Raw genomic sequence first — 9216 nt, 5'->3', positions numbered from 1 at the left:
TCCCCAGTCCTAAATGCCAGATTTTCTTCATACCCGCCTTCCATTAAAAGAAATAGGTGAATCTTTACACACAAATACAGAAATACACCCAGGCACATGGTTGAGGGGGAAAGCCAGATGCACTGATGGTTTAATTCTTTTCTTTAAAAAAAATTTTTTTTTAATCCTCACCTGAGGATATTTTTTCCATTGCTTTCAGAGGGAGTGGAAGGGAGAGAGAGAGAGAGGGAGAGAGACACTGATGTGAGAGAGACACATTGATTGGTTGCCTCCCACACGCACCCCAACCAGGGCCAAGGTTGAGCCTGCAACTGAGTTACATGCCCTTGGCTGGAATCAAACCCAGGACCCTTCAGTCCTCTAACCACTGAGCCAAACTGGAAAAGGCTGTTTAATTCTTTTCTACAGGAACATAAGTGTATGTCAATGGATAGAAAAAAATAGGACCCTCTCCAGGAAGCACATTCCCACCCAACCCTAAGTTATTGCGGTGACAGCTATACCAAGCATTTTGCCCCTGCATAACATGGGTCACCATCTTTCCAGTTCCCAACATCCTTTTCCTCACTGTCCACTAAGGAAGTGTCCCATATTTTAGATTTTTGGACATTTCAGAACACCCCTCTGGTGTTGGTGAAAATCTAGTCTGCCTGTCTCTGTCACCGAGAGCAATGGGCTCAGATCACGGTGGGTTTGAGTGCTGCCTTGCTGAGATTCCTCAAACTGTCTCAAAGAGAGCCAGACATCAGGCCTCAGTGTCAAGTTTTCTTTAATGAAAAAAGAACAAAGCTGAACAAAAGTCTGGGTTGAAGAGTCATTCCATGAGGCAAAGACCCCCGCCTCCCATGCACCTGCAAGCTCCCCCAGCTGGCCCCAAGGGCATCCCCTCTGGAGGAACAGAAGCAAAAATGGATCCTGGGTCCCTAGCATTAACATGCAGAGGTCCACTCTGACCCTTGGGGGCGCTAGATGCTCTGCAGCATGCAGAGAGCATGATGCAGGTGCTGGCGAGCAGCTGGGGGACAGCCTTGGCTCTGCAGGATCCCCAGCGTGTAGGAGGCACCAGTCTGGCCCCGTTCCCAGACCGTGAGCAGCAACTCTTCACCCCCCCCACTCAGCACCAGTTGAACCTGGTCTCCAGTACAGCTGACCTGCCAAAGGAAAGGAGCCAAGGTCAAGGAGAGAAGGGTTCCCCTGGGGCTGCCCCCAGCTTTGGCCCATCAGAGAGAAGAACAAGTGGACAGGAAACAGAGCTCCCCAACCTGGGTCTCAGCGACTGCCCCACTCCTAGGAACTCAGAGTTGGGAGCCCAGAGTTTTACTGTACAGAAGGGGAAACCGAAGTTCAGACATGACTTCCCTGCCCACGGTGACCCAGTGAGATCACCATTCTTAATTCTGTGACCTGGGGAATTCCATCCCCTCACCAAGTACCAGTTTCCCCAAGTGTTCTGAAAAGCCATGAAGGCAATGCTCTACCTGAGACCTGGCCCAGCTCAGGGCATTACTCACACACTGGTGTGAACAGCTAGAGTTGTTTTTCCTACTGGAAAAATTTTTAAATAATTACAAATTTAAAAATAACAATAATCATGGGCCCTGGCCAAGTAGCTCAGTTGGTTAGCTCATTGTCCCGATGCACCGTAGTTGCAGGCTAGATCCTTGGTCAGGGCACATACAAGAATCAACCAATGAATGCATGAATAAGTGGAACAGCAAATTGCCAGGACTGCTTAGGAAAACTTCAACTTAAAAATGATTTTCCAAGGAAATGACATTTTTTAAAATCCTTACCCAAGGGTATATTTCTATTTATTTATGTATTTATTTATTTATTTATTTATTTATTTATTTATAGAGGGGGGGAGGGAGAGAGAATGAGAGAAACATCGATGTGAGAGAGAAACATCGATTGGTTGTCTCTTGTAGCACTCTGACGGGATGGAACCTGCAACCCATGTATATGGGGAATTAAAACCTCAACCTTTTGGTGCATGGGACGACACTCTAGGCAACTGAGCCACCCAGCCAGGGAAGAAATGACATTTTGACAACCGCTAAATGTAACCACCCATGAAGATGACCGCAAATTACATTTTGCCATTAAACATTTTCTTTTCAATTTTGCAGTTTTTGTACTTAGGAGTCAATACTTTGCCCCCCTGCCAGGAGCCAGCTGTTTCCTGGAGCCCCTCTGCCCAACAGTGTGGACTGGAACAGCCAGCATGGTCCAGGGGACAGGGCTGCCCCCAACCTGCTGATCCCCCAGGGGCTCCTGAGGATGAGGGCCCATGCTCACCTGCACTGTCCCATCACTGAAGAACAGCAGCAGGGCCTGCTGGGATGCAAGGAAGCGCAGCAGGCAGAGGCTGGGGCTGGCAGATTGGTTGGGCACAGGCAGGCCCCCCTCCTGTGGACAGACCCAGCCATGAGGCTCTTAGGGCCAGGGCCTCTCTACCTGCCAGTCCCATTGGCCCCACCAGCCCCACTGGCCCTGGAAGCCCTTACCTGTCGCAGTCGCTGCTGCATGTAGGCAGCAAAGAGTCGCAGGACAGCGAGCTTGGCACCCAGTGGGCTGGGCACATCCCTCAGGGCAAACATTTCCAGCTTCCCTCTGTCAGGCATGTAGCTGACTTGGCTGAAGGTGGGGGCACAGGGCAGTGCTGGCTGTCACAGCCTCTGTCCTGGGGCACCTTCCCATCCAGCCACGCCCCCTTGGTCGGTAGCTTTGAAGACCAGTTCTACACTGACCACCCCTCTCTGTGCTTCCAGCCCTGGCCCCTCTCCTAAACTCCAGACCTCTGGAACCATGGACTCGGCCTGTCCAATGAGATCCTGATCAGCCCCCACAGCCACCCTCCTGCCATCGTCCTATCTTGCCCAGTGGTTGCTCCATCCTTCCCACCTGCAAACTCAGTCAAGATTTCAGCTCCCTTGCATCTCTACTCTGCCACCACCTCAGCCCAAGTCCCTGCCATTAGCCAGGGACTAGTCCAGCCACCTCCCCGCTGTCCTCTGCATCACTCCTGCCAGAGAGATCTTGTTAAAAGTGTGAGTCAGATCCCTCCTTCCTGCCCCGACCCCAGCAGTGACTTTCAAGGCCACTGACTTCACATCGCCCCTGTCTCCGCGTCACTCACTCTGGAGGCCCCACTGTTCCTCAAGCCCACCATGCTCCGTCCCATCTTGGGGGCCTTTGCACATGCTGTTCTCTGTGCCTCAAATACTGGTCCTGACAGGCTCCATTTCACCATTCATGTCTTACCTGAGTGTCACTTCTTCAGAAAGCCCCTCCACAGCCAGGCTGTCGTGAGCCACCTCCGCCCCCCAATCTGTCACCTCACCCAGTCATTGCCTTCAGAAAAGTGCTACCTGAAACCAACTTACTCATTTATCACTGTTCTTCCCGTGGGGAGTGACTGCCTGTAGGTGTGCACGGAGGTACTTAAATACTTGAGGAATGGGTGAAGAAAGGCGGGGGAGAGCCTGGCTCCCAAGGGGACAGGGGCCCCATGACTTACCCCCCTGGGGGGCGCAGGGCCATGTGGGTGCCATCCCGAAACAAGACACCGCTGCCCCCATCCGACAGCTGGTAGCCGAAGCCGTACTTGCTGGAATAATCCACCCACTTGGGGGCCCAGAGGATGGAGCACTGCTCTCTTGGAGGGTCCTGCATGGCTGGGCACAAAGACGAGGTGAACTGAGTGAGAGGTTCTGGTGGGAGCTGGGTGGAGGGAAGGCAAACACACTGGAAATGTTGAGAAAAGTCTAAAAAATAAAAAAACAACTCTTGCCTTGCGGGGGGGAGGGGAAGACTGGGATGTGAGGAATCACTCACTGCCTCTGGAAATGAGTAATTCTGAAATGCCTGCAATGCCCAAAATACCATAAGGCTTTGCTTTGTTTGATTAAAAATATTTGTATTAAAAATAAAAATTGCTCAGTGCCATGTGGGACCCTGTACTGGATCCTGGGAGACGAAAAAAAGGCATTAGTGGAAAAAAGGGGCATCCAATCGCCAAGGGCAGACAAAACTGTGCTGTCTTGGTAGCATCTCTGAAAAGTTATCTCAAATTCTCTTTTACTGTTTATTTAAAACATTGAAATAGAAGTTGGCTCCAGTTGATAAAACACAAGCTTAAAGTCTGGGTTCTTCTTGTACTACACAATCAGGGAAGGCTGAACAAAGCGAAATGGATCCCATGAAAAAGAAAAGTCTTGGGGCTCCCTCTCCAGGCGGGGCAGGAGGAGTGGGTTGGTGGAGAAAGAGGGTTTGGGAATCTGGGACTCTGGGATATGGGACAGGGTCCCATCTCAGTGGGTGGCTGGGACTTAGGTTCGGGGTTGGTGAAAGTCTGATGTTTCATTCCTCCCTCCGTTTCTCTCAGTCTCCTCTCTCGTTCTCAAACAGGAGTAGATTACAAATTATAGAGACTCAGACCCTGAAAAGACAAGGATGCCCCCCAGGGCCCTCCCCAACACGTCACTCAAAATAAACATCCATCATAAAATACATATAAAGAGGTCTCAGAAAGTTCTAGACTTCTCACACAAGGATAGCCTGTATCATGCTATCATTAGCCTCCTTATACAGGTAAGGAAACTGAGGCACAGAAAGTTAAGTGACTTGCCTGAAGTCACTGTGTCCCGAAACCTCCCTTAAAGCTGTCCCACTGTAGAGCCCCAGAAACACCCCCAAGGGGGACCTGGATGCGGACAGGGTGCCTTTCCTCAGAGATTAAGAGACAGGGTGACCCCTGTGGCCTAGGCTGTGCTCCTACCTGGAGGTCCAGGGTTCAGGCAGAGCTGTAGGTTTCTAATGGCCTCCTCCACCTCCTGCCTTGGGGTCCCCTCGAGCCCTGGGGAGACAGATCTATGTGGGGTCAGGGAGAGGAGAGAGGGGAAGGCAGGCCTGGGTCCCCACCATGAGGGGCCCCTCCACCTAGCCTGGCCCCAAACTCTCGCACCTGGGAAAATCTTTAAACCCAGAAGGATTCCAGACGCTGTTCCCATTTTATAGGTGGGAAAGTTGAAGCCAGGAGAGGGGCCATGACCTGACAAGGCACTGTCTTTGTCCCCTGCCTCTAGACCATCACTCCGCACCCATGGCCCCCACCTAGGATAGAGAGTCTGCTCACCAGCCTGGTCACTCTGGAGGGTCCCTTGGGTGAGCAGGTGGACAGGGACCTCAGGTCGGGGAGCCCCTTTCTCCAACAGGGAGGCCTGGGGAGGGAGCAGAGGGGGTGAGGGGTGCCCCAGCCCCTGGGGAGAGGCCTGAGGTGAACGAAGGGCTCCAGCCTCTGCAATCTAAAGATACCCTACTTCTCCCTCTCCCTCTGTGTCCCCTATCCTGAGCCCTCACCTCACTGCCCCACTCCATGGAGTCAGGGTCAGGATCATCTTCTCCTGGACATGAGGCCTCGCCGGGAGCGACGGGGCCTGAGGGAGGCACAGAGTTCTGAGGGCGGCAGAGCCTGGCCCCACGGAGGGGCGGAGGGGCGGGGACCCGCCGTCCATATCCTCCTCTGCACTGGGTGTGAGTTGCAGAGCAGGTTGAAAGCAGGGCAGGTGTGTGAGGTGCAGAACAGCTATTGGGCAGGTAGGAGCAGATGAGGGGATGGGTGGGCATGGTACTCACAGGGTAGCTGGCACTGGCTCATTAGCAGCTGGCCCACCTTCCGGAAAAGCCTGCCCAGAGGCTGAGGAATGGCAAAAATGGGTGGGCTGTGGCAGGAGTGGGGTGGCAGCCGGTCCGGAGTGAAACCCTTCAGAGTGAGGTGATAGGGGTTGGCACCCCACACAGGTTGCCTGGCCCCTGAGTACCTGGGCCACCTGGCGGTCCTGACCCTTCCTGAACCTTGGCTAAGATGCCCCAGAGAGGGACTCAGGCATCCAGCCCCCAGGGTGGCACCTGCTGAACATCACACACCTGTGTGAAGAAGTTGTCCTGCAGTAGGTGGTCCAGGCTGGGCCGCTCGGCTGGGTTGGGTGCCAGCAGGCGGGCAATGAGGCGACAGGCATTGGGCGACAAGTGGGCAGGCTCAGGGTAACGGCCATCTCGGATATTTTGATACATCTCTGACAGGGGAGCCACCGTGAAGGGAGGGTCACCAGTCAGCACCATGTACCTGGGCAAGGGAGGGAAGCAGGAACCTGGGTGCCTGCTTGCATCTGTCCTGGGCTGGTCCAGAGTTGGCTCACACCTACCTGTGCACACCTGGCCATACCTACCCACACTGTACATGCTTCCCGCTCATCCACGTTCCCACACCTGCTCTACATCCCCTCCCACTTGGCTATTCCTGTCGTGTTGGTAGATACAAGCAGCTGTAGACACCAGCTTATACCTGTACATACCTGAATGCACCTGTCCGACTTTCTTTTATGCATGTTCACACCTGCTCCAGTCCTGAATGTACTTCATACCTGTACATATGCCCTGCTTTGCCTGTGCACCTAGCACCTGCACACACCTGTCCACACATCTTTGAACATTCAAATCTGACGTCCCTGGCACATACTTCCCCCCATATCTCTGTTCACACCTGCATGCTCAAATGATGGCCGGGGTGTGCTCCTCCCACCTGCCCCATATCTGCACTTATCTGTTCACATCTGTCATGTATATGCTCACACCTGCCTGCCCCCCACTCAGCCTCCTGTGTACTTACTCATACCCGTCCTTACCTCCTTGCATGCTCCCACCCGCCCATACCTGGCACCATCTGGATACTCCTGCCCCACTTCCCCAGGCCCAAGCTCCCAGGACCCCACTCACATGATGCAGCCCAGAGCCCAGATGTCTGACTGGCAGGAGTGCCCATTCCTGGAGACAACCTCTGGGGCCAGGAAGTTTGGGGTCCCACAGAGCACTCTGGGAAGGGATAGTGAGGAGCTCAGGAAGGCTGGGGCCCCCATGCCAGACCAGGTTCTCCTGTGCCCACCCTGAGAGACTGCTCCCAGCCTCCACCCTCACCTGTGGCACCGGCCCCCTGGTCCCACCCTGGCAGCCAGCCCCAGGTCCCCGATCTTCACCTCCATATTCTTATTCAGGAAAAAGTTACCTGCCGGTGGGAAGAAGAGGCATGGGCATAACAGGGGGAGCCAAGTCCCAGCTCCCATGGCCCCCACAGTTTCCACAGCTCCCCTCCCCACACTCACTGAGCTTTAGGTCTCGGTGTACAATACGCTGCTGGTGCAGGTAGTGCAGGCCACTGACCAGGCCCCTCAGGTAGTAGCGTACCTCAGGCTCTGTCAGCGTCTGCCGCACCTCCAGCACATGGGCCAGCGACTGCAGGTGACCCGCAGGCCACAGCACCAGCACCAAAGAGACACAGATGAGCTCAGGTATACTTAAATGGGCAAAGTGAGTTCACGGAGTCTACGAAGGTACCACTAAGTTCAGCTGGGGGCATGGGGCATGGCTACGTGCAGGAGGGACACGGGTGAGCACAGGTATGCTCAGGTGGGCCCAGGTACCACAGGTGAGTATGAAATGAGCATGGTGACCACAGATTAAACTGGACACAAATGAACACAGGTGAGCCTAAGTGAGTTAAGTGAGCCTAGGATGAGCACAGTTGGGCCTGTGTGGGCACAGGTAGAGACGGGTAAGTGCAGATGGAATACAGGGGTGGATGCAGGTAAGCACAGCAGACATGGAGGTATGCAGGCTCCCTCTCTGCCCCACCCCCAGGACACCTTTCGGCTGCAGTACTCCAGCACCATGTATACGTGGTCACGGTCGGCAAAGTGTCCGTGGAAGGCCACAATATTGCGGTGTCTCAGGTGGCTGTGCAGGGCGATCTCTTGCTCCACCTGCAGGCACAGTCCCAAGTGTACACACCCGGCACACGTATTCATACCAACAGACATCCGCCCCGACCTCAAGGGCAGGGACCTCCCTGGGAACCCACTGTGGGCATGGGGACCCTGGGCACTGTTGGAGGGGCCATACCTTCCCAAAGGGGCGCAGACCCCGGGCCCCACCTCGCGGCACCACCTTGAGAGCAAACACAGTGCTGGTGGACATGTCGGTCAGCTTATAGCAGCGGCTGAAAGCACCCTTCAGGTAGGGATTCACAAACTCAGTGGCCAGGTGGCCAGGCTGCTTCTCACACACACACACACACACACACACCCCTGAGACACATAAACACACAGCTCACACACCCTCTTACCTGGACACTCAAAACAACACCTGGGAACAAACACACACAGAGACACATGCACTCAGGCAGACACATCCCTACCAGGCACAGGAAGCAGAGATGTGTAACGCATTTCACACACGCGCGCACACACACACCTGGAAACAACAGGACAGGGTTTCGAGACAGGCACAGAGACCCGTCACACACTCGGTGGCAGCGCACCCACGCCCATGGACACACCACTCACCCACACAGCACAGCCCGCCAAATACCGGTTCCTGCCTCGCACCAGGCGCCCAGACCAACGCCGACCCCAAACTCAAGCGGACACACAGCACTCCGAGACAAAGCCCAGGGCGCGGGGGGAAGCTGGACTAACGCCGGCTCCGCTAGGCTCAGGGTCGCGCGTGCACAGCCCGCCCCGCCCCGCACGGACCCCCGCCCGGGCCTGCGCAAGACCCTTCGCCGCGAGGTCGGGGTGAGGGGTCCCCACCTTGCCGATCAGCTTCCCGCGCTTGTAGACGCGCCCCGAGCCCGGGTCGCGCAGGAAAGCAGGGACCAGCTGGCGGCAGCTGCGCCTCCGCCGCCGCGGCCCGGGCTCCATCCCGGGGCCTGCCCGGGGCGGGGCGTGGGCGCCGGAGCGGCCTCCCAGCCGACCCCCGCGCGGGGCCGCGCCGCTGCTCCGGGCCGCGCTGCGGGGGGCGCCGCGGGGGGCGCGTCTAATTGGCTGAAGGGGGAGCGAGAGGGCAGAGTCCGGGTGTTTGGGGCTGGGCTGGCCCGGAGGGGGCGGGGGCGTGCGGGGTGCCCCGCCGGCGAGAGTTCCAGCGCCGGGAGCAGCGCTCACGCCCGCGTGCCAACCCCGTTCGCTCAGCCTGGCTCCTTCAATCCTGCGCCTCCCGCCAAGCTGCGAACTGTCAAAACGCAGTTTTGCTGAGCCTGAAACTAAGTCCCAGAGGGATTGTGTCATTCTCTCGGAGGCCTCCCAGGGAAAGGTGCGTGGGGCTGGGGCTTGGTGGGCGCTCCCCAGAGTGCGCTTGAGAAGTGAGTCTAGTCGTTCTGAATGC

At 56.0% G+C, this 9216-nt stretch overlaps 1 protein-coding gene across 1 annotated transcript; it reads right to left on the bottom strand.

The window, feature by feature from the left end:
• Positions 1-751: 751 nt before the first annotated feature.
• PLK5 (polo like kinase 5 (inactive)) lies at positions 752-8774 on the bottom strand. Its single transcript, XM_081135521.1, has 15 exons — positions 8646-8774; positions 7957-8064; positions 7701-7817; positions 7161-7290; positions 6976-7063; positions 6778-6873; positions 5929-6127; positions 5638-5764; positions 5362-5438; positions 5138-5222; positions 4781-4858; positions 3521-3677; positions 2508-2637; positions 2299-2409; positions 752-1151 (listed from the first exon to the last, which is right to left on the bottom strand). The coding sequence occupies exons 1-15, from the start codon at positions 8754-8756 to the stop codon at positions 966-968; spliced, it is 1800 nt and encodes a 599-aa protein (XP_080991647.1). The 5' UTR covers positions 8757-8774; the 3' UTR covers positions 752-965.
• Positions 8775-9216: the final 442 nt, after the last annotated feature.

The sequence above is a fragment of the Miniopterus schreibersii genome, assembly GCF_964146895.1.
Source record: "Miniopterus schreibersii genome assembly, chromosome: 4".
Taxonomy (NCBI): Eukaryota; Metazoa; Chordata; class Mammalia; order Chiroptera; family Miniopteridae; genus Miniopterus; species Miniopterus schreibersii.
Note: the sequence above shows the minus strand (reverse complement) of the source record. Positions and strands in the feature narration are given on the sequence as shown.

Excerpts from the sequence above, each read along its gene's own strand:
- PLK5 (XM_081135521.1), bottom strand. The coding sequence starts at position 8,756 with ATGGAGCCCGGGCCGCGGCGGCGGAGGCGCAGCTGCCGCCAGCTGGTC. Across the intron at positions 7,818-7,956 it reads GTCTGCGCCCCTTTGGGAAG|GTGGAGCAAGAGATCGCCCT; the intron begins GTATGGCCCCTC and ends CTGTGCCTGCAG. Across the intron at positions 7,064-7,160 it reads ACACCGAGACCTAAAGCTCA|GTAACTTTTTCCTGAATAAG; the intron begins GTGAGTGTGGGG and ends TCCCACCGGCAG.